This window comes from Macaca thibetana, chromosome 1, assembly GCF_024542745.1.
Source record: "Macaca thibetana thibetana isolate TM-01 chromosome 1, ASM2454274v1, whole genome shotgun sequence".
Classification (NCBI taxonomy): domain Eukaryota; kingdom Metazoa; phylum Chordata; class Mammalia; order Primates; family Cercopithecidae; genus Macaca; species Macaca thibetana.
The window spans coordinates 11389858-11414088 of record NC_065578.1 but is presented as its reverse complement, the minus strand read 5'-3'; the positions used below and the strand labels follow the sequence as shown (position 1 = coordinate 11414088).

General features: G+C 53.5%; 1 protein-coding gene across 3 annotated transcripts in view; it reads right to left on the bottom strand.

The window, feature by feature from the left end:
• Nucleotides 1-1929: 1929 nt before the first annotated feature.
• Nucleotides 1930-24231, bottom strand: part of TNFRSF1B (TNF receptor superfamily member 1B) — a 47416-nt gene continuing 25114 nt past the window's right edge. The window contains exons 4-10 of one of the 3 annotated variants that reach the window (XM_050788543.1): nucleotides 23805-23954; nucleotides 22734-22827; nucleotides 22160-22395; nucleotides 21238-21315; nucleotides 20623-20657; nucleotides 12673-12880; nucleotides 1930-2295 (exon numbers count right to left, since the gene is read on the bottom strand). In XM_050788543.1, coding sequence (XP_050644500.1) covers nucleotides 2225-2295; nucleotides 12673-12880; nucleotides 20623-20657; nucleotides 21238-21315; nucleotides 22160-22395; nucleotides 22734-22827; nucleotides 23805-23954 — 872 coding nt within the window. In that variant the 3' untranslated portion in view covers nucleotides 1930-2224. Of the gene's footprint in view, nucleotides 2296-6979; nucleotides 8177-12672; nucleotides 12881-20622; nucleotides 20658-21237; nucleotides 21316-22159; nucleotides 22396-22733; nucleotides 22828-23804; nucleotides 23955-24231 lie in introns of those variants that run through there. The other 2 variants (XM_050788536.1, XM_050788539.1) reach the window with 2 other exon arrangements.

Sequence of the window (24231 nt, the reverse complement as noted above, 5' to 3'; positions counted from 1 at the left end):
TAAGCTTCATTTTAGTAGCCACTGCATCCCCGCAACTAGAGCACAATACCTACTTGTTTCTTCAAGCATCAGGAGGTATCAGGATATATTTAAGGTATTTAAAGCTGGATGGGATCCGCAACGAGGGAGTTGAAGAGGGAGAAGAGGTGCAAGGGCTGAGCCCTGGGCCCCCTCATGAGTCAGACGTTGATGAGATGAGGAGGAACCAGGCAAGAAGGCAGAAGGGGTCCCTGAGATGGCAGGAGAGTCAAGGGGTCTGGGCTCCTGACAGCCAGGCAAGGAAAGACTTCCAAGGAGCAGAGATTGATCACTCGGGTCAAATACCGTTTGCCTGTAGAAGTGAGATGGGGACTGAAGCTGAATTTAGCTGTATGGAGTTTCGTAGAGACCTGGTCAAAAGACAGGTTGAGTAGAGTAGGGGGCACGAGTGGTGAGCGCATGAGAAAATGGGAGAAGACAAATTGGAGACCTGAATATGCTGTTCTCCAGGTGTTTTTGCTGTAAGAGTAGCTGAGAAATCTGACAGCGCCTGGAGGAAGAATTGTGAGCAAGGTTTCTGTTGTTGTTAATTGTGGTGAAATACACATAACTTTTTTTTTTTTTTTTGAGACGGAGTTTCACTCTTCTCTCCCAGGCTAGAGTGCAATGGTGCGATCTCGGCTCACTGCAACCTCTGCCTCCCAGGTTCAAACAATTCTCCTGCCTCAGCCTACTGAGTAGCTGGGATTACCGGCACTTGCCACCACACCCGGCTAATTTTTGTATTTTTAGTAGAGACGGGGTTTCGCCATGTTGGCCAGGCTGATATTGAACTCCTGACCTCAGGTGACCCACCCGCCTCAGCCTCCCACAAAATTTTTATCATCTTTTTGTAGTTGTTGCTCTTTTTTGGTTTTTGTTTAAAAATTCTCATCTTAACCATTATTAACTGTGTTGTTCAGTGGCATTAAGTAATTTCACATTGTTGTACAACCGTCACCACCATCCATCTGCAGAACTTTTTTTTTTTTTTTTTTTTTTCGGACAGGGTCTCACTCTGTCACCCGGGCTGGAGTGCAGTGGCACAGGTCATGGCTCACTGCAGCCTCGAATTTCTGGACTCACGCAATCTTCCCGCCTCAGCCTCCTGAGTAGCTGGGACCATAGGTGCATGCCACCACGCCAAGCTCATTTTCATAGAGACGGGGTCTCGCTATGTTGCCCAGGCTAGTCTCGAACTCCTGAGCTCAAGCGATCCACGCACCTTGGCTTCCCAAAGTTTTGGGATTACAGGCACGAGCTGTCATGCCTGGCCTAGAACTCTTCATTTCAAAAAACTGAAACGCTGCACCCATTAAACACTGACTCCCCATTCCCTCTTCTCCTAGCTTCTGGCAACCAACACCCTACTTTCCATGTCTATGAATCCTACTACTCTAGGTACCTCATGTATGGGAAACACACAGAATTTGTCCTTTTGTGACTGGCTTATTTCACTTAGTTTAAGAGACAAGGGATCCTTGTCCTCAAGGATCATCCAGGTTGCAGCACCTGTCAGAATTTCCTTCCTTTTCAAAGTTGAATATTCCATTGGAGACCACTTTTTTTTTTTTTTTTTTTTTTTTTGAGATGAAGTCTCGCTCTGCCACCCAGGCCGGAGTACAGTGGCGCGACCTTGGCTCACTGCAACCTCTGCCTCCCGGGTTCAAGCGATTCTCCTGTCTCAGCCTCCTGAGTAGCTGGGACTACAGGCATGTGCCACCACTCCAGGCTAATTTTTGTATTTTTAGTAGAGTTGGGGTTTCACCATGTTGGCCAGGCTGGTCTCGAACTCCTGACCTCAGGTGATCCACCCACCTCAGCCCCGCAAAGTGCTGGGATTATAGGTGTGAGCCACTGCGCCCAGGCTGTAGACCACATTTTGTTTATCCATTCCACGTTTTGGACACCTAGGTTGTTTCCACTTTTGGCTATTATGAACAAGGAACACAGCTGTACAAATATCCGTTTGAGACTCTGTTTTTCTGTTTTCAATTCTTTGGGGTAGACACCCACAAGTGGAGTTGCTGGATCAGATGGTAATTCTATGTTCCATGTTTTGAGTCACTGTCACGCTGTATCCCGTAGCAGTTGGACCCTTGTGCACTCTCCTCAGCGACGCACAAGGTTTTCCATCTCTCCACATTTTCACCAACACTAATTTCTGGGTTTTTGATAGCAGTCGTCCTAATGGGTGTGAGGTTGTTCAGCAAATGGGAGGAGCCTCCGTGTGTCTATATGCAAACAGGAAAGATCCAGGAGCCACAGAAATGGAGGCTGAAGGAAAGAGACAGGAGACTCGGTGAAGCAAAGTCCTTGAGCCGGGAGAGATGCTAAGATCCCGTGCGGAGGAGGAACCATCCTCAGACCCAGTCACGGCAAAGGCCAGAGTTGTGGGCACAGACACAGGGTAAGAGGGGAGATGTGGTGAGGCAAGCATGAAGCATTCTCTTATGTTTGTTTTATTTTCTCAGTGAAATAGACAGCAAGGTAACCAACTGAAGGTAAGGGTGGGGTGAGGACAGAGGCTTGGTGATAAAGGAGAACACATGAAATAGTCCACCTAGAAGAGCAAGGTAAGGCATGGTGGCTCATCCCTATAATCCCAGCACTTTGGGAAGCCAAGGTGGGAGGATCACTTAAGCCCAGGAGTTTCAGGCTGCAGTGAGCTGTGATTGTGCTACTGCCCTCCAGCCTGGGTCACTGAGTGATATTCAGTCTCAAACAAAAACCTCAATTAATCCTTTTATTTAAAAGATAAAATAGGCTGGGTGCAGTGACTCAGGCCTGTAATCCCAGCACTTTGGGAGGCCGAGGTGGGTGCATCACCTGTCAGGAGTTCGAGACCAGCTTGGCCAACATGGCGAAACCCCTTCTCTACTAAAAATACAAAAATTAGCTGGGCATGGTGGCATGCGCCTATAATCCCAGCTGCTTGGGAGGCTGAGGCAGGAGAATTGCTTGAACCCGGGAGGCAGAGCTTGCAGTGAGCCGAGATCGCACCACTGCACTCCAGCCTGGGTGACAGAGCAAGACTCCATCTCAAAAAAAATAAATAAATAAATAAAATTAAAAGATAAATAGAAAGAGTGGGAGACTGAATGAATGGGAGCTGGTAGGCTGGATAACCAATGGTTGTCTTTGCCCCTGCAAAGACATTGATGTCTGAATTCCTGCAACCTGGCCAAAACGCTGAGACAAGGAGAGTGTCCTGGATTATCTGGGTGGTCCGTTGTGATTACAGGTGTCCCTATAATTGGGAGGCAGAGGGAGATCTGACTACTGAAGAGACTCCATCGCTATCTCTGAAGATGGACAAAGGGGCCATAAGCCAAGGAATGCAGGTGCCACTAGAAGCTGAAGGCAAGGAACCAGATTCTCCCCTAAAGCCTCCAAAAACAAATTCCCCATTTGAGCCTAGCAGGCCTGGCGACACCTTGCTTTTATACTTCTGACTTCTAGAGCTGTAGGAGAATGCAATTGTATTGTTTTAAGTCACTGAGTTTGTGTGGTTTGTTATAGCAGCAATAGGAACTAATATATCGGGTAGGGGACCTGTTGTCACTGCTGGGCGGCACCAAGGACCCCCATAAAATTTATTCTTTTCTTTCCGTCCTCCAGGCTGGAGTGCAGTGGCGAGATCTCAGCTCACAGCAACCTCCGCCTCCTGGGCTCAAGCAATCCTCCCACTTAAGCCTCATGGGTAGTTGGGACTCCAGGTGCATGCCACCACACCCAGCTAGTTTCTGTATATTTTTCATGGAGATGAGGTTTCACCATGTTGCCCAGGCCAGTCTTGAACTCCTGAGCTCAAGCAATCCACCCACCTCAGCCTCCTAAAGTGCTGAGATTACAGGCGTAAGCCACCGTGCCCGGCCACGTCTAATGATCATGAAATGAAAATGCGACCAGCCAGCATGGTGGAATGCCATCATCGTGCCCCATCCAGGTGCAGAGGTACAGGTGTGGCACAAACAGAGTGCTGGGTTCAACCAGAGAGAGAACAACAAACCAGGAGAAAGTGTTGTAGGTGCGCACAAGGGAGAAAATGTAACCAACAGCTGCAGGTGCCAGTGAGGGAGAAAGACAGGAGGAAGTAGGGGTGGGGGAAAGTGGGATGCTTGAAATTGACATTAGGGTGCAGTTATCAATAATACCAGGGTCTAAGGCATTGGCCTGGCTACAACCCGAAGGCCACATCCGCCTCCTGCCCATTCTTTTACGTCCTGTGCACAGCTGTTTTCACACTACAACAGCACAGTTGAGGGGTTGTTGCAGAAACTGTAAGACCTGCCAAGTATAAAATATTTATTCTGGTCAGGCACAATGGCTCATGCCTGCAATCCCAGCACTTTAGGAGGCCAAGGCCGGTGGATCACTTGAGCCCTGGAGTTCGAGACAAGCCTGGGCAACACAGGGAAACCCCCTCCCCGCCAAAAAAATAAAAATAAATAAATAATTTAGCTGGGCATAGTGGTCCATGCCTGTAGTCCCAGCTACTCAAGAGGCTGAGACAGGAAGTCAGGGCTGCAGTGAGCCACGATCATATTTCAGCTTGGGTGACAGAATGAGACCTTGTCTCAAAAATTACATTTGCTCCCTGGCTCTTTATGGAATAAGTATGGGGAGCCCTGGTCAAGGGTTGAGTGACTGAGACAGGCTGGAGGACAGGACTACGGAGGAGAAGAGGGCGAGGAGCCAGGAGGCAGGGCGTTCCATCAATCACAGATCCTGCAATCACCAAGAACGAAAATGGTCCCACTGAGGGAGTCACAGGAGCTGGAGTGACGATGGTGACCCAGGGGATCAGTGGAACCAATACACAGGCCAAGGTCTCTCTCCCCTCCAAGGCTTTATTTTAATTAATTAATTTTATTTATTTATTTGGAGACGGACTCTCACTCTGTCACCCACGCCGGAGTGCAGTGGCCCGATCTCAGCTCACTGCAACCTCTGTCTCCTCAATTCAAGTGATTCTCATGCCTCAGCCTCCTGACTAGCTAGGATTATAGGCGCATACCATCATGCCCGGCTAATTTTTTGTATTTTTAGTAGAGGTGGGGTTTCACCATGTTGGCCAGGCTAAGGTCTTTAAACTCAGAACTCCTTTGGCCTGACAGTTCCCTGCAATCCTTTGTTCTAGAAAACTGCTGCTCATCCCTCAGGAGGAGGTCAGAGGTCATCTCTAGAACCCTGTTCTGACCTCCTACCTGGACCCAGGGATGTTCTCTGTGCCCCCAAAGCCCTGTACTGGTCTGAGCATCCCAGGGGCACCCACTCTCCCCGAGTGGGGTCCCCAGGAGGGCAGAGCCTGGCTGCCTAGGCTGCTAGGGATCTGCAGAGACCCCACCCCAGTCCTGAGAGGAGGCCCAGGAGACCCGGGGGACGAGGGCATGAGACCAGGACACACTTGGAACCCAGCCAGCTGTGCGGTCCTGAGCAGGAGGTTCTCTTATTGTTCACAGGCTTGAGGGGGCGGCTGTAACAGGGGACCCTCTGTGGTCCAGTCACAACAGGGGCTGGCCAGACCCCAGGGACCATGACGCCATCTCCCCTTACACAGGGGTGGCAGACAAGCAGGACCACGGACAAACCCAAGCCCAGACCCCAGGTAGAGCCAGGGGTCGACATGTAAAACAAACAGGTTTATTGATAAGCGGGAATGCTGTCCAGCATACAGTGCAAACTCTCATTGTCTCAGGATCAACACACGCAAGGGAACTGAGGCTCCACAGTCTCCAGATTCATCGCTTCCCGGCTCTGCCCAGTGATGCCAAGGAAGCCCGAGGTTCTCCCAGGACTGTCCACCAGGGGGCAGGTGCACTCCATCGCGTCCTCATGTGGGTCCAATGTGGGCAGAAACCTGGCCAGCCTCGGCAGTCTGACTTTCTTTTTTAAGAAACAGGGTCTCACTCTGTTGCCCAAGCCGGAGTGTAGTGGTGCGATCATAGCTCACTGCAGCCTCAAACTTCTGGGCTCCAGTGATCCTGCCCTCAGCCTCCGGATTAGCTGGGATTACAGGTGTACGTCACTGCAGCCAGCCAGTCTGACATCTTGATTCCAAGGTGGAAAACCCTTCTTGTCTCCATGGTAATGGCTGGACTCTCCCACCCTCCAATAGTTCAGCTGCCAAGCTCAAGTCCAGTGGAATTTATCAACAATTTATCACCCTGCCCCCACTCTTCTAGATAAGTTCATGCCTGTCCTTTATCCCCATGCACCTGAGACTGAGTCAGCCTTTCCAGGAGCCCCTCAACCTGCTTACTCCCAGAATCCGGGCAAGGCTACACGGGTTCCCCCTCTGCAGGGCCTTGGGCATGTTTTGGGGAGGGGAGGGGGAAGGCTGACTCTAACGGGGAGGAATCTCAGCTTCAGCGGCTTCAAGGCAGGCCATTCAACTTGCCGACCTTGGTTACACACACCCACAACACGCAACACAGACACAGACACAAGACTGGCACTTGGGATCACACTGGCCATGTACCAAAGTGGCGAGGCAGCCCGCTTGGGGCCAGGGAATTGAGGGTGGGGAGTGGGGAAGAAGAACCCACCCCTCAGGAGGGAGGAAGAGGGTCTAGGCTGAGGTAGGAGGAGAGAGATGGCTACGAGGACTCAGTCATCTCTAGCTCCTGAAATTCCCTGAAAGGAGACGGTGTGGCCTAGGACACCACACCAGGCAGCAAGAAAGGAGGGGCGGGGCTGCAGGCACACCGGAGTGAAGGTGGAGGGTGCAGATGGGAGGTGGGGGGTTGGATGTGGCTGGCAGAGTTTGGCTTTGTTTGTCATTGGCTTGTTGGCCGGCGTGGTACTTACCGTTTTAGAAAATTGGCAGATTTCCAGTTAGAAGTGCATTATCTTGCCCAGGCCACAGCACTGAATACGGTGGCCTGCCTGGGCCCTCTGGGCATCTGACTTTCATACCATGGTACAAAAGGACAAGTTAGCATTTGGAGGTGGTGCCTTCTTTTTTTTTTTTTTTTTTTTTTTTTTTTTTTTTTTTTTTGAGACAGACTTGCTCTGTCGCCCAGGCTGGAGTACGGTGACATGATCTCAGCTCCCTGTAACCTCCGCCTCCAGGGTTCAAACGATTTTCCCGCCTCAGCCTTCTGAGTAGCTGGGACTATAGGTGCCTGCCACCACGCCTGGCTAATTTCTGTATTTTTAGTAGAGATAGGGTTTTATCATGTTGGCCAGGCTGGTCTTGAACTCCTAACCTCAGGTGATCCACCCACCTCGGCCTCCCAAAGTGCTGGGATCATAGGTGTGAGCCACTGTACCTGGCCTGAGGTGATGCTTTCCAAGCCTCCTGAGCTAACCTGAAGGACCCCTACAGCCTACAGGGCTGCCACCTCCTCCCTGCACAGAGCCCTGGGACTGTCCCGCAGTCTCAGCCTCAGGCTGAAGCACTGTCCTGTCTTCATGGGTGACTCAGGCAGCATCCCTCCTGAAAGCCCCTCTGCAGAGAAGGATGCTGGGATTTTCTGGAAGCCAGAGCTGGGTCAGAGCCCAGGGGAGACATAAACAAACAAACAAAAAACCTGAGGGCTCCAGAAGCCAAAGCTCGCAGGCCCAGCTGGGCGGGGCAGGCCACAGTGAGTCAGGGACTTGCCCCGGCGTGCCCCGAACGTCCGTGCCCAGCTAGCCTTCCGAGAGGGACACACCGTGGCAGCACAGGCTTTCCACAACTCACTGCCTCTGCTCTCGGTCTGCAAGTCAGAGGGAGGCTGCAGCTGTGGAGGGCACTAAAGGAACTTGGCCCAGAAAGAGCCATAGAGTCCTATCGGTGGGGACCTGGAAGGACCAGGGCCCCTTCGCAGGGTCATACTGCCAGGGCTCAGCCCGCCTTGGCTACGACACAGCCCATACCAGCCTGGTTAACTGGGCTTCATCCCAGCATCGGGCACGCCAAGGGGCAGGGGCTTCTCTTCAGTGCTCCCCAGCAGGGTCTCTGGCGTCTCCAGCTGTGACCGAAAGGCGCATTCCTCCTTGGAGAAGGGGACCTGCTCGTCCTTCGGGGAACCCGAGGGGCTGGCATCTGTGTCCCCCATCGTGGAGCTGGCTTGAGAGGAGCACTGTGAGCTGTGGTCAGAGCTGCTACAGACATTCACGATGCAGGTGACATTGACCTGGGTCCCATGGCCACCAGGGGAAGAATCTGCTAAGCACAAGATGGGGTGGGGATCAGTCCAGGGGTCCGGGAGTGGGGCCCTGAGACCCCTGCCCAAGATGCAGATTCAGACACATGGGAAAGAGCACTGGGCCAGGAGCCAAGAGACCGAGATTCTAGCCCAGCTCTGCTGTGTGACCTTGAGCAAGTCACTTAACCTGCATGTGCCTCATTTTCTGCTGAATAAGAATAGCATCACCACCTACCCAGCCCCAATCACCCCAGAGATGGGAGGAGCCAATGATATAAAACAGATGTCTACTTGGGAGGCCAAGTTTGTAGGATCGCTTGAGCCCAGGAGTTCAAGACCAGACTGGGCAACATAGTGAGATGCTGTCTCTTCTGGTTTTTGTTTGTTTGTTTGTTTTTTGAGACAGGGTCTCAAAAGAGTGCAGTGTCACTCTCTCAACTCACTGTGACCTCTGCCTCCAGGCCTCAAGTGATCCTCCCATCTCAGCCTCCTGAATAGTTGGGACTACAGGCCACCGCACCCTGCTAATTTTTTTGTAGGGACGGGGTTTTGCCAGGTTGCCTGGGTTGGTCTCGAACACCTAACCTCAAGGAATCTGCCTGCCTTGGCCTCCCAAAGTGCTGAGATTACAGGTGTGAGCCACGGTGCTCGGCCTCAAACTTAACTCTTGATTCTACTCCCATCTCCCATCCAACCCGCTCCTCCTCATCACTGTTCTCATTGCTGCCATCCACCCAGCTGCTTGGGCCCAGAGCCTCGGACCCGTCTTTCTCCCATATCACACACCCGTTCGTCATTCCTGCCTTGTCTCCCTTCAAAAGATGACATCTGGGCCAGGCACGGTGGCTCACACCTGTAATCCCAGCACTTTGGGAGGCCAAGGCAGGTGGATCACCTGAGGTCAGGAGTTTGAGACCAGCCTGGCCAACATGGTGAAACCCCGTCTCTACTCAAAATACAAAAAAAAAAAATTAGCCGGGTATGGTGGCAGGTGCCTATAATCTCAGCTAGTCAGGAGGCTGAGGCAGGAGAATCACTTGAACCCAGGGTGTGGAGGTTGCATGAGCCGAAATCATGCCACTTCACTCCAGCCTGGGCGAAAGAGCAAAACTCCATCTCAAAAACAAAAACAAAAGATGATTTCCGCAAGGGTCACCAGCCCTGCTGCTGCATGGTGCAGTGAGCTATGGAAGCCTCCACCCGCTCCCATCTGGATGGCTGTGAACAGGCTTCGACCCCACCCCCCTGAAATCTGATTCCCATCAGCAGCCAGAGCTGGCCCTTGAACTTGGCAGATCACCTCCTTGGGGGCTCAAAAACCCACAGTCCTCCCCACAGCCTACCAGGCCCTGTCTGATCCGGAGCCTGCCTTCTCCTGCCCCCTCTCGTGCGGCTCCAAGACCTTGATGGGGCTCCTTCCAGCCACACTCCCCCCTGCTACAGCCCCTTGAGCCCTTCAGGTCCCCTGGGCTTTTGCACAGGCTGCTCCCTCAGCCTACAGAGCCCTTCACTAGTGCTGAGGTCTTAGCTCAAAGGCCACGTCCTCCACGAAGCACCCCCCGGCCCCTGGCCTCCCTCTCTAGAGACATTTACTTCCCATCCTATGCACCACTCTCTGGGTCCCTCCCCATTTCTGTGATCTCCAGGGCCCCCAGCTCCTGGGGTCCCCAACCAGACTCTCAGCCCGGGCGGATAGGGACTTTTTTTTTTTTTTTTAAATAGAGACAGGGGTCTTGCTATGTTGCCCAGGCTAGTCTTGAACTCCTGGGCTCAAGTGATCCTCCTGCCTTGGCCTCCTGAAGTACTGAGATTGCAGGCATGAGCCACCTTGCCTGGCCAGACCAGGAACTTTTTGATCGTTCCCTGCTGTGTTCCTAGTGCCTGTAACAGGGACAAGTCTACGGGGTTTTTTGTTGGTGGTGGTGGTAGTGGTGATGTTTTTAAGTGAATTTGATTACCAACATTTAAAATTCAGGCATTTACATTTAAAAATCTGGATTTATGGCTTCCCTTGGGAGCCAGATGCAGGAGATTCGGACAAGGCGAGCCCAAGGTTTGCTTCACCTTCCTGCCCAGCCTCTGCGGGCGGCTGAGTTTTCTAACTGGTTGGGGAGACACAGGATGGTGGGTTTGCTGAGATGAATGTGAGGGGACTGGCATACAGCAGCCCCCTCAGAAAATGAACATTGCTGCTACTGTTGCTGCAGAGGCCTGCTGAGTGCCCTCACCACAGCCTGGTTCCCCCTAACTCCAACTACTAGGGCGGCCGGGAGGCGGATGGAGCTGGCAACCTGCTGTGCTCAAAACAGCCTTGGAGCAGATGGTGGGGGAGGAGGGCTGAAATCACAGGGCCGGAAGGAAATTTCCACCCTGAGCCTCCACAGCACTCAAATGTCACCCAAAGTCACCATGGCCTTTGCACATCGAGCATGAGACATTGCGGGGGTGGATGGGGGACCACGAAGGGGCACAACCCTGGGGTTTACAGGTTCCCACAGTGGAGGGAGGTGTTAGGGGTGGGAGGGAGAGATGTAGAGGGCAGAGGCCAGGGAAATGGGTTGGGGGACTTGGGAGAAGGAGCACAGAGCAGAAGGGGCAGAGGGGAGAGGAGAGGGCAGACATGGTCAGGGCTCCACTCTGGGCCAAGGAGGGAGCCACACCAGGTGTAGCAAAGAAATCAGAAAGAGGGGTCGGGTGTGTTGGCTCACGCCTGTAATCCCAGCCCTTTGGGAGGCCGAGGCAGATGGATCACCTCAGGTCAGGATTTCGAGACCATTCTGGCCAACATGGTGAAACCCCATCTCTACTAAAAGTACAAAAATTAGCCAGGCATGATGGCACATGCCTGTAATCCCAGCTACTCAGGAGGCTGAGGTGGGAGGATCACTTGAACCTGGGAGGCGGAGGCTGCAGTGAGCAGAGAAGTAAGCCAAGACTGCGCCACTTAACTCCAGCCTGGGAGACAAAGCGAGACTCCATTTCAAAAAAAAAAAAAAAAAATCAGAAAGACGAATCCAATAACTGGGCAAGACTCAGAGTTTATCATTGGAGCACACTCATTCAACAATGTTTAGGGCCCCTGCTCTCTTCTGGGCACTGACCCAGGTCCTCCCACAGGAAGTTCTCAGGCTGCAGTGAGGGGCACTGATGGGACGTTCCACCGAGGACGCTGGGGGCTATGATGGGGCAAACAGAAATGGGCAAGTCAGCTCCTGTGGGCAGCTGGGGACAGGTAGAAACAGGTGTTGCAGGCAGGGGTAGCATGAGTGCAGGCAAGAGGCAGGGGCACAGTGAGCTGAGGAGCAGCCGGGGGTGAGTGAGGCTGTGCGGTGGGGGCTGCAGCCATCAGTCCCACCTGGAGGCGGCCCAGAGGCAGCCTGATCCTGGTCTGGTGCCCAGCTGAGCACAATGTCACTCATCTCTCACCAGCCCTGGCAAGGAGGTGCCATAGCTCACCTCTAGGTGAAAAAAACCAAGGCTTGGCAGAGTTAAGCATCCCGCCCAAATTCTTATGGCACCAGAGTGGCTGGGCAGGGATCTGAGACTGACCCAAGTTCATGGTCATTCCCTGAATTCTCACTGGCTGGCACTGCCAGGTAAGAGGGAGAGAGGCACAGGCCAGCAGACCCCGTACAGGGGTCCCTCCAGTGTGGGCCCTAGAGACGCCAACCAGGAGTGACATCTGTCATAGACCAGGTCCAGGGCAAAATGCAGCCTGCATTAATGGGACACGATCCCCACAGTCCCAGCGTCTCAGACCCAAAGAGACCCAGCAACAAGCTGCAGTGAGTGGAGCCCATTCCTCTGCCAACCCCAGGGCTCTGGAGCCTGACAGCCTAGCGGTGAGTCTGGCTCTTCTGTTTACTAGCCGTGAGCCCTTGAAGAAGCTGTTTAACCTCTCTGGGGCTCAGTTTCCTCATCTGTAAAATGGGATAACAACAATAACTATCTCTCAGTGTTGACGTGCAGGTCAATTTGATGCATGTAAAGTGCCCAGTATAGCGCCTACTGTACTGTAGCCTTCCGTAAGTAGAAGCGATTGTCGTGATTAGTTATTAGTAGCTGGGCCATGTTGGGCCTGCGGATACAGGGATGAACGAGGTGATCCAGGCTCACCAGGTGTCCCACAGACTGGTGAGGGAGACAGGAGGAAAAGACAGTGTACACGCAGCCTGACAGTCCTGTCAAAGGGAGGCCAGGGCGTGGTGAGCCCGGAAGAGCAGCCAGTCCAGCTGGCGGTGGTGGTGGGGATGGGGTTTCGGGAAAACTCCTCTCCCAGATACTGGGGACTTGGACAAGCTGGGGTTGTCCCACAGAAGGAAGGATGTTCAGGTAATAGGCCCAGCACGGGCAAAGGCGGGAGGGAACTTGGGTTCAGCGAACCAAAGGAAGTTCCCTGTGGCTCAGGCCTCGTCCCATTCTGCGGGGAGGCTCAGGAGGAGATGGCTAAGACAGAAACCAGGTGAGAAAGACCAAGGAGGGTCGGGATGAAGCCAGGTGTGCTCCCACCTCTTACCTGAGCTCCCGGTGCTGGCCCGGGCCTCCCCAGCCCCACTGGCCTTCTCCGCGCCTGGTGCCTGCGGCTGGTTCCGAGTGGGCGCCCTTCTGTCCAACGCGCTGGCCGAGCTCTCCAGGGAGCTGCTGCTGGAGCTCGGCACTGTGGTCAGCAGGTGCTGTTGCTCGGGGCCCTGTGCACCCCGGGCCTTATCGGCAGGCAAGTGAGGCTGGATGGGCGGGAGGTGGCAAGGGAGAGCAGTCAGCCCACCAGCCAGCCCCTTCTTCCCCTCCTCCTTCCCACTGCCATCCGCACCTCTTGCCATCAGCACTTCTCAGTTTACATGACGCTTCTGCCCACCCTTGCACGTTCTTTGCACACACGGCACTTTTTGGGAGGTGTGATTCTCCGTGGTTTCTGTTTCTGTTATTCGCACCCAGCTGCTCTATTAGAGCGAGTGTCCTATGAGGGCAGAGACCACCTGGCCCTGTTCACCAAACAGTCTTAGAGGTGGGGCAGGATTTTCATCCTTATTTTGCATAACAGAATAGAAGGAATTCACCCCATCTGCACAGGGAGACGTGGCCCAGCCTAGCAACCAAGAGTGTGGACTCTAAACCCAGACCACGCAGTGCAAATCATGACTCTACCCCTCACTTGCTGTGTGACCTTGGACAAGTTACTTAACCTCTCTGTGCCTCTTTTTTGTTTGTTTGTTTAATCTATAAAGGGAGAATAATAACCTACCTCATAAGGTTGTTGTGAGGATTAGATGGCTGAATATTTGTAAAGTGCTTAAAACAATGCCTATTACATAGTAAACTCCATAAAAGAGATTGTTAAATCAGAAGTAGGCAAATGACTGCCCAGGGACCCAGTCCAGCCTGCCACTAAGAACGGTTTTCACTTTTATTTTTTTGAGACCGGGTCTCACCCTGTTGCTCAGGCAGGAGTGCAGTGGCACAATCATAGCTAACTATAGCCCTCGATTTTCCAGGCTTAAGTGATCCTCCTGCCTCAACCTCCTGAGTAGCTGAGACCACAGGCACGTGCCACTTCCCCTGGCTAATTTTTTTGTTGTTGATTGTTTGTAGAGACAGGGTTGTGCTATGTTGCCCAGGCTGGTCTTATACTCCTGGGCTCAAGCCAACCTCCTACCTTGGCCTCCCCAAGTGCTGGGATAACAGGCGTGCACCACCACACCCCAGTGGTTTTCATGTTTTAAATGGTTGGAAAAAAATGTTTAAGAATAATTTGTGGCCAGGCGTGGTGGCTCACGCCTGTAATCCCAGCACTTTGGGAGGCCAAGGCAGGCAGATCACCTGAGGTCAGGAGTTGGAGACCAGCCTGACCAACATGGTGAAACCCCATCTCTACTAAAAATACAAAATTAGCTGGCGTGGTGGCACATGCCTGTAATCCCAGCTACTCAGGAGGCTGAGGCAGGAGAATCGCTTGAACCTGGAAGGCAGAAGTTGTGGTGAGGCAAGATCGAGCCACTGCACTCCAGGCTGGGCAACAAGAATGAAACTCCATCTCACAAAAAGAGAATAATTTGCGACACATGGAATGATGGGAAGTTCAAGAAGTTCAAGTTTGGGTATGCAGTAGCACAATTAGATCAGAATACACCACTCTCAGTGGGGTGTGTGCTGTCTATGCAGGTAGCTGCTTTCCTGTCACAGAGGCAGGTTTGAGTAGCTGTCACTGAGACCATACAGTCCACAAAGCCTGAAATTCCTACATCTGGCCCTTTACGGAGAAAAAGCGCAGACCCTCGTGCTCAGTCGAGCACTCCGGGGCAGAGAACGCTCACGTCTGAGACCCTCTGCTGCACTGCCTCGGCCTCTTGTTCCAGAGTCCGCCCACAGGCTGCTCTGCAACTTCCCCTGGTGTCTTCTTTCCATAGAATAATAATAATAATATTAGCTGACATTTGAGTACCACCCAATGCCATGCACTCTACCTAAGTCCCTCCCGACACTATCTATATTGATTCTTCCAACAGCCCAGTGTTATCCTTGCTTTGTGGAAACTGAAGCACAGAGAGGTTGAGTTACCTGCCCAAGGTCACGGTTAGGACATACTATGGCTGGGCTAAATCCCATAGTGCCTTCCCTGGGTGTCTGGGGTTTCAGCTCTGGAGGCTCAAGGCAAGGTCCCCATTTCCAGAAACCCGCACTGGAGTAAGGCAGGAAATTCGTCTCCCAGGCTGCTGTCTGTTCCCACAGACTGGCCAGCACTCACGCCCCTGCCTTGGAGTTCTGGGCGACTGCTGATCGCAGAAAAAAAAGGAGATGGCAGGGGCCATGTTCCTAACAGCTGCCCTGGCCCCCTGGCCTGCCTAGGATGAAAACAAGGGTCCCAGGCAGAAGGAGGGTAGAGATGCGTGAAGGGCTGATGGAGCTCGCCAGCACTGCAGCGGGAGGTGAGAGCAGGGGTGGAGCGAGCAGCGCAGTTGCCACAGCCCCCCCAGGAAAGGCTGAGACCTCCTGCCTCCCTCCAGAGGGAGCTACAATTCCAGATGTGGTCTGAGAATAGCTGCGAGTACCGGGGTCCTCTCTGTCCAGTCACTGCAGCCCCCAGCTCCCATGGCTTCTCGGACACCTGAGCGCCACCTGCACCCTCAATTCCCCGAGGCCAGCCCACAGCCTCTCACTCAGGACCGGAGGGATCCTGTGCAAGCCCTCCCCAAGAGGCCACGGAGGCCCAGAGAGAGTGCGTCCTGTGCTCAGCATCACACAGCTGGCCCGTGGCAGGAGCAGGACAAGCCCAGACCAGCTGCCCCAGGAACCCCCACACCTTCCCTGGGCTGGGTCCCCCAGTTTTGGAGAGACGGAGGGCATTGCAAGTTCATGCTGAACCTCCGCCCAGGTGGTCTGATGCTGGTCACTGCCCACGACCACCCCCCAGCCCTGCTCTGAGCCTGGAAGGGGAGGAGAAGCAATCAAGTGTCACTCCTCACAAAACCCCACAGAAGGGGTTTTTCTGGCCTGTGCCCCACCCCCTCTGCTGGCAGCTACAGCCACGCAGAACAAAAACCCCCAAAGGTCACGGCCACCTCCCTCCTCCCAAGCCACAAGTCGCAAAGTTCAAGCAGCCCCAGGTGGTGCAGAAGCAGGCTGAGTCCTGTTCCTTGGGCTGGGACCCCAGTAGGGCCGAGTACTGAGGAGCCTCATTCAAAACACAGGATCCCGGGGCCGGGCGCGGTGGCTCACGCCTGTAATCCCAGCACTCTGGGAGGCTGAGGCAGGCAAATCACGAGGTCAGGAGATCGAGACCATCCTGGCTACCACAGTGAAACCCCGTCTCTACTAAAAATACAAAAAATTAGCCGGGCGAGGTGGTGGGTGCCTGTAGTCCCAGCTACTCGGGAGTCTGAGGCAGGAGAATGGTGTGAGCCCGGGAGGCGGAGCTTGCAGTGAGCCACGATTACGCCACTGCACTCCAGCCTGGGCAACAGAGCGAGAATCTGTCTCAAACACACACACACACACACACACACACACACACACACACACACACACACAGAGGATCCCAACCAGCCAGCCAGTCAGCCAGCACCCTCAGCTCCCAGCCCCTCCTGGCCCAGCCCCGCTGGGCAGAAGCAGAGACCCAGCAGAGCCATAGGCCAGGTCCTCCAGGTTCCTGCTGGGTCCGTCTGTTTGTGTGTTCACAAGGCTCACACACCTGTATCTACAGGCATGAGGGTGTGAAGCATGCACACGTGTGTCTATGTTGGGGACATGTGTGCATATCTGTGAGTGAGGTAGTGAGTGTGTGTGCTGGGGCGGCGAGGAGAGACACTCCTAGGTTCGCGTTCCAGGCTGATCTCATTAGCTATGCCACACTGGGAAAGTTACTAACTTCTCTGGGCCCACGATTCCTGGGCCATATAATGGGGGGCAAGAATCACACTGCCTGCTTGTGGCAGCGTGGCTGTGAGAATAAAGAACGCTGGGCACAGTGCCTGGCATACATTCAACACCTGATAAATGTTCGTGCCTGTTATCAGATGCGGGCCCGTGCATGAGTGTGTGTCCGTGGGGGTGATTGTGGGTAAGCTCACATGTTGGTGTTTTGTTTTGCTTTGTTTTATTTTTGAGATGGAGTCTCGCTCTGTTGTCCAGGCTGGAGTGCAGGGGCGCGATCTCGGCTCACTGCAAGCTCCACCTCCCAGGTTCACGCCCTTCTCCTGCCTCAGCCTCCCGAGTAGCTGGGACTACAGACGCCTGCCACCATGTCTGGCTAACGTTTTGTATTTTTAGTAGGGACGGGGTTTCACCACGTCAGCCAGGATGGTCTCGATCTCCCGACCTCGTGATCCGCCCACCTCGGCCTCCCAAAGTGCTGGGATTACAGGCGTGAGCCACCGCGCCCGGCCACAAGTTGGTGTTTCCTAAACAAAGGGACGACAACGTCTCCCATGCCCTGGGCGTTCTTTCTGTGGTAGGAGGAGCAGGTGGGTGCTGAGTCTACACTCTAAGCCCAGCAGCCCAGCTCAAGAGGACTCTCCACTGGCCTCTCAGCAGGAGTAGCTGCTGGTTGAGGAGTAGCGTGGGACACGGCCATAAACCTGATTGAAACCTGGGCTATGCCACTCACCTAATGATCTAATCCTACAGGAGAAATGGAACCTCCCTGAGTCTCAGTTTCCTCCTCTGTAAAATGGGGCTGATGATGCTCCCTGCCCCACAGGGATGTGTGGGGACTCAGTCACAAAGAGCCTGGCAGGGCTCAGCCAGGGCTGTGCTGGGACAAGCTCAGGCCTGTGCAGATTTCTTCCAACTCCATATTCAGGAAGGTCTTGGGAGTTTGAAACTGGCTACAGTGGGAGTGTTTATACCACAGAAATTAGCAAACACCACAAATCAGGGTTTGGGGTTTTTTTCCCTGCTAGACACACCACTGGGGTACTCAACAAATACTTGAGTCACTCACATTCAGTGAACACTGAAAGCAACAGTGAAAGGAAAGGGGCGGAGCGCAGTGGCTCACACCTATCAGCCCAGCACTTTGGGAGACCGAAGTGCACAGATCACTTGATTCCAGGAGTTCAAGACCAGCCTGGCCAACATGGCAAAACCCTGTCTCTACTAAAAATATAAAAATTAGCCAGGCGTGGTGGCGCACACCCATAGTCCCAGCTACTCAGGAGGCTGAGGTGGGATGACCACTCGAACCCAGGAGGCAGAGGCTGCAGTGAGCCAAGAGGGTGCCACTGCACTCCAGCCTGGGCGACATAGCTGGAAAAAAAAAGAAAAAAAAGAAAGAAAGAAAAGGAAAGAAAGAAAAGAAAAGAGAGAAGAGAAACGAAACGAAAAGAAAAGGAAAGGAAAAGGGAAGCAGAGGCTGCTGGGCCACACCCAGGACATCTTCAGGGCACAGAGAATTGGGAAACGCTTGGTGAGGAAAGGGAAGGCGACAGTTGGGCTGCTATGGAAGAGCTTGGGGGAGACACCTGCTCCCGCTCTACACATGCCACCAGGTGGCAACCGTCAGTGTCACTGAATTGAAGCTGGAGAAAGGGAGCAGTGAAACTCACTCGCCGGGGAATGAGAGTTTCCTCCCCACTGAAATACTGTAGGGCAGGGCAAAGAGCACTGAGATGGGAGTCCAGAGACGACACATTGCAGTGTGACCTTGAGTAACTCAGTTTTCCTCCCTGCATCTCTTTTCTTGTCACCAAAATCAGGGGATGAAATCAGTCTATCTGATTCCGAACACCTGGTATAAACTTCAGGCATTGGGCGCCCCAGGGCTGAGCTGTTCCCTCGAGCAATAGTTCTTCACTGGGGGTGATTTTGCCCCCCAGGGGACACTTGGCAATGTCTGGAGAACTTTCGGTTGTCACCACCGGAGTGGGAATGTGGCTGGCATGTAAGTAAATAAAGGCCAAAGATGCTGCTGAGTAGCACGGGACAGCCCCCACAAATAAGATATTTTATTTATTTTAATTTAATTTTTTTTTTTTTGAGTTAGAGTCTTGCTCTATTGCCCAGGCTTGAGGGCAATGGCATGATCTCAGCTCATTGCAACCTTCGCCTCCCAGGTTTAAGGGACTCTCCTGCCTCAGCCTCCCAAGTAGCTGAGACTACAGGGACACACCACCACGCCCGACTGATTTTTGTGTTTTTAGTAGAGATGGGGTTTTACCATGGTGGCCAGACTGGTCTTGAACTCCTGACCTCAAGTGATCCATCCACCTCGGCCTTCCAAAGTGCTGGGATTACAGGCATGAGTCACCATGCCCAGCCAAGATCTTTTTAAAAAATATTTATTTTATTTTATGTTGTTTAGGGATAGGGTCTCACTGTGTTTCCCAGGCTGGTCTTGAACTCCTGGACTCAAGCAATCCTCCCACCTTGGCCTCCCTTAAGTAAGATGTTGTCTCAAATATCCATGAGGTTGAGAAACTGTTTCTCTACCTGCCCCTGAGGTCGAGAAAACTCATCGGACTCTGTTTTCTCATCTGTTAAATTGGGTAAAAAACCTGCCCTGCCTACCAGGTGCAAGGCTGTGACAGACCCATGTTCTGGCTCACCCCATACCCACTTCCGACCCCCGTCCCTTGTCCTCCTCCTCCATAGAGACTGGAAAAGCAAAGCACCCTCTTCCCCAGCTTCCCTTGCAGCTATGGGTGGTCATGTGACACAGTCTGGTCAGTGAGATGAAAGAAGTCTACCCAGGGCTTCTGGGAAGGTGTCTGATTTGCTGATAAGGGTGCCATGGCTGGCCTGGCCACCTGCCCCTTCTTCCTACCTCAAACTTAGAGGTGACATATGAAGTAATGATCACCATCTTATGACATGAGGCCACAAACAAGAGAACAAAAGTCAACACACTAAAGATGACAGAGCCTGGGGTCCTGCTGGCACCATGCAAGGGGACAGTACAGGCCATTCCAGCAGACACCAACCCTTTGACTTCTTACAATGCAAGAAAAATAAAGCCCTTTTTTCTAAAGTCACCTGTAGGTTTGGGGTTACTTGCAGCCAAACGTCTTCCTGATAGAGAATGAATGAAATACTATGATATGACACTGTTGGTCTGTCTCTAACAGAAAGCCTTCACAGGCCCTACTTTATAAAACAGATCAAAGGTGAGTTGCTTTGGGAGGACCCAGGGCCCAGCCCCACAACCTCTACCTCAAACCTGAGAGATGACCACTTCCCCCATGCCCAAGGGCCCTCTGTGGGACACCGGGCTACCCCAGAATTCAGTCTGAAAACCACTGCTCTCTAGGGCCGGGTGCGGTGGCTCACGCCTGTAATCCCAGCACTTTGGAGGCCGAGGTGGGCGGATCACGAGGTCAGGAGATCGAGACCATCCTGGTGAACATGGTGAAACCCCGTCTGTACTAAAAATACAAAAAAATTAGCTGGGCGTGGTGGCGGGAGCCTGTAGTCTCAGCTACTTGGGAGGCTGAGACAGGAGAATGGCGTGAGCCCAAGAGGCGGAGCTTGCAGTGAGTGGAGATCTCGCCACTGCACTCCTGCCTGAGTGACAGAGTGAGACTCCGCCTCAAAAAAAAAAAGAAAAAGAAAACCACTGCTCTCTGAGAAAGTGCTCTGTAAACACAATGGAGGTAATGAGAAACAGCATTGTCAGCTGACCGAATGGCACCACCCTGCAAGCTGGATCGAGCAGACACAACCCCCATTTCATGGTAAGGAAGTAGCCATAGAGAAATTTCACATCTGCCCAAGGTTGCACTGTGGGTCCACGACCACGTGCCTGCCATGAACGCCACAAAGGCCTCTGCTCTCTGCCGGGGCATTTCACACTCACAGCCTCTGTTAGCCCATGGAGGGTCGCCTGACTCCCCGGCCTTTCCTCCACCTCCCAGAGCTCTGCACACCTCCTGACACTGGACAGACGACGACAGAATTCACTGCTTCCTCTGTGACAGCCCAGCCCGCCAGGAAGGAGACCCAGGGAAGAGGGGGAGAGGGCAGTGGAGACACTCACCACCTTGGTTTCTCTCTGCAGGCACAAGGGCTTCTCTATAAAGAAGAGAGGGGACAAGTGAGGGAGAGTGACTTCCTCGGGCACATCCGTCCTAAGTAGGAGGGCAGTGTGGGGCCCAATAGAAACAGCAGAGAGGCCCAGCCTGCAGGGAGCAACTGCCTACCAGACAAGGTCCACAGAAGCCCCACCCAACTCTACCTGCCACCACCCCAACCATTCTCCAGTCCCCCATCTGTGCCATCCACGCCTCCATTGAGGATGCGCGTCCTTCCCTGCACAGACTCCGCCCATCAAGATCTTACCCACCCCAGAGACCAGCTGCTGCAGGAAGCCTGAATCCCCCAGGTTTCCTGGATAGGAATCCCGAATCCCCCAGGCTTCCTAAATAGGAATCCTGAACTCCTACCCTTTGGAAAACCCTGATCACCTCTTGCCTTTTAGTAATTAAGTTAGCAGAGGTGCCTTCCGCCCCAGGTCCTAAGCTCCTACGGAACAAGGACCCCCATATCCAGTTCTTTCTGACCCCTAAGGCTGTGCCCGGTGCTGGACTCACAGGAGGCACCCCACAAAAGCTTCCTGAACAAGTGGATGAAGGAAGGAAGGATAGACTCTTACTTTTCACCTGGGTCATGATGACACAGTTCACCACTCCTATTATTAGTAGACCCAAGGCTGTCACGCCCACAATCAGTCCTAGAAAGAAAAGAGAAGCTCAGACAGCCACAGAAAACAAACTCAAATGTACCAGGGGCCAGCCACGCAAGCCAAGGACCCAAGGTGCTTCGGGTCATTGCAAGTGAGGGGCGAGTCTAGGCCGGAGGTTCTCAAATCCAATTATAAAGCAATCACGTCTGTGGGCCTCATTCAGCCTAAGGGCCACCAGTTTGAGACCTCTGGCCTGATGCAGTTCTAGCCCCAGAATGGAAGCCCCAGAGGTGATCTGGCCCAGCCCACTGTCTCCTCAGCCTAATGGGCTCATCAGAAACAGCAGCAAGGAGACCATCTGCATATTCAGGTGAATTGCTGACCCCATCTCTCCCCTATCCAGGGATTTCGTTTTGTTTTGAGATAGGGCCTCACTCATCGCCCAGGCTGGAGTGCAGTGGCATGATCATAGCTCAATGCAGCCTCAAATTCCAGGGCTCATGTGATCCTCCCGCCTCAGCCTCCTGAGTAGCTGGGACAACAGGCACCATCCCACCCAACTAATTGTTTAATTTGTTTATAGAGATGGAGTCTCACTATGTTACCCAGGCTGATCTCGAACTCTTAGCCTCAAGCAATCCTCCTGCCTCCTTGGCCTCCTGAAGCACTGGGATTACAGGCGTGAGCCACTGCATCCGGCCCACCCACTTAGGGCTTTTGATTGATAGCACCAGGTGTGGGGAGAAAGCAGTCCCACTGCCACCTGTATCCCAGGACAGGCACAGGGTCCGGCCCACCGTGGGCTCTCAGTAAAACTATGGGAGCGGGAGAAAGACAGACAGAAAGACAGGCAGACAGAAGGAGTGAATGAATGACCCTTCTTGTGACTTACCGACTGGAAGAACAATGTCACCAGTGCTCCCTTCGGCTGGGGGGCTGGGGCCCACCGGGAGCAGGAAGGAGGTGCCAGGAGCGGTGCTGGGTGCTGGAGTTGGCTGCGTGTGCTGGGATCGTGTGGACACTGGCTGGGGTAAGTGTACTGCCCCTGGGGCCATGCTCCGGGTGGGGGACGTGGACGTGCAGACTGCATCCATGCTTGCATTCCCAGGGATGGCCACCACGTTACAGCTGGAGGAGGAGGACGCTTGGTCAGTAGGCAGCAGAGGACAGAGTGGCTGGGGTGGTTGGGATCATTCACGGGTCCCAGCAGGCAGGATAGGAGAGTGACAACGTGTGCCCTCTCTGAGGACCACCCCATCCTGTCCCTCCCCCACCTCCCCGTGCACCCACCCAGTCCTGCCTTCCAGGGCAAGGTCCTGCCCACCATGCTATTTATCCTGGGACCCACCCTCAGATAAAACAATCTGGACAGTGGTGGCTGGTGAGCTACTCTGTGTCCTGGACCCACAGTCACCCATGGACAGCCCCTCCCTGCTCCCCCAGAACCAAAGAACTCAGCTACTCACATCTGGTGGGGCCTGCAAATATCCGTGGATGAAGTCGTGTTGGAGAATGTCCCCGGGGCGCAAGGCTTGCACACCACGTCAGATGTTTCAGTCCCTTCAGGGAACAATCCGAACTTGTCAACCACTCAAACACTCTGCAGGACAGCTGGGCCTTGGCACTAGATCCCTAGGAGTAGTCTGAGGGGCCCAAGAACCTCTGTCTGTACCTCCATCCCTTACACACACAGATGCCTGTACACACATGCACACAATTGGGCTGTAAACATGTGGTGGGCTCATAAAATAAAACCTAAAAACCCAATTGATATTATGGCCCAAACTATACCTATATACCCAAACGGTTCTTCTTTTCCAGAGTAGTAAGCTACAATGTGAGAGACTATTCCAAAGCCGGGAAGAATGAGGATGTAGACTTCGGGATGACCAAAGAATCAAAGTAGGTGTTGATATAGGATAGGATCTCCTCCTCCAACAGGATCAAAGAAAGTAGTATTGAGGTTGCGATCTGTTAGCAGCATGGTAATGCCAGCGGCTAAGACTGGCAGAGAGAGGAGTAGAAGGATTGCTGTGATTAAGATTGATCAGACAAATAAAGGGGTTTGGTATTGGGATATTGCGGGAGGTTTTATGTTGATAATAGTGGTAATAAAGTTGATGGCCCCTAAGATAGAGGAAATACCTGCTAGGTGGAGGGAGAAGATGACTAAATCTACAGAAGCTCCTGGGTGGGAGAAGTTTCCTGCTAAAGGGGGATATACTGTTATACAATTGGGCTGTAGAGTTATGTGAGTTCATCTTCTTGTACCATCACATAACTTTCCTAGCTTAGGGCTCGGTCTGATCCATCTCTGGGTCCTCTGGTTCCAGTACATAAGACGTGCCTAATAAGGAGTGCCGGCAGGAAGAATAAAAGGTGGACAGGTGGACAGATGGATGGGTAGCAAGCACCTGGCCACCACTAACGGTGTTCCCAGCTGGACTACTTAATGGGTTGATGCCCGTGACACTGCAGGGATGTCTACAAAGGAGAGGCCCAAGGGCGTCCCCAAGGACCTGAGCCCCACCCCATACCTGGTCTGGCTACGCCGAAGCCCGGGCGGCACTTGCGTAGCTGCGCGCACAGCCGGCACCCCTCCTGCTTGCTCAGCGCGCAGTACCAGCCGGGCCTGCAGGTGCAGATGCGGTTCTGTTCCCGAGTACAGGCTTGAGTTTCCACCTGGTCTAGAGCAGCGAGAGGGCAGCACACGGTCACGCCTGACTCCGCCGCACCCACACTGCCCTCCCAGCCAGCCCAGCACTCCCAGACAGCTTTGATCTCCAGGAGGCTGATGGACCGCCTCAGCATGGGGTACACACAACACTGGGTAGAGTCCCGCAGCAGTACCTGCAGTCCTGCTACTCCCCGCGGTCCCGCTCCTCCCCCGCGGTCCCGCTCCTCCCCCGCGGTCCCCCTCCTCCCCCGCAGTCCCGCTCCTCCCCCGCAGTCCTGCAATCCCGC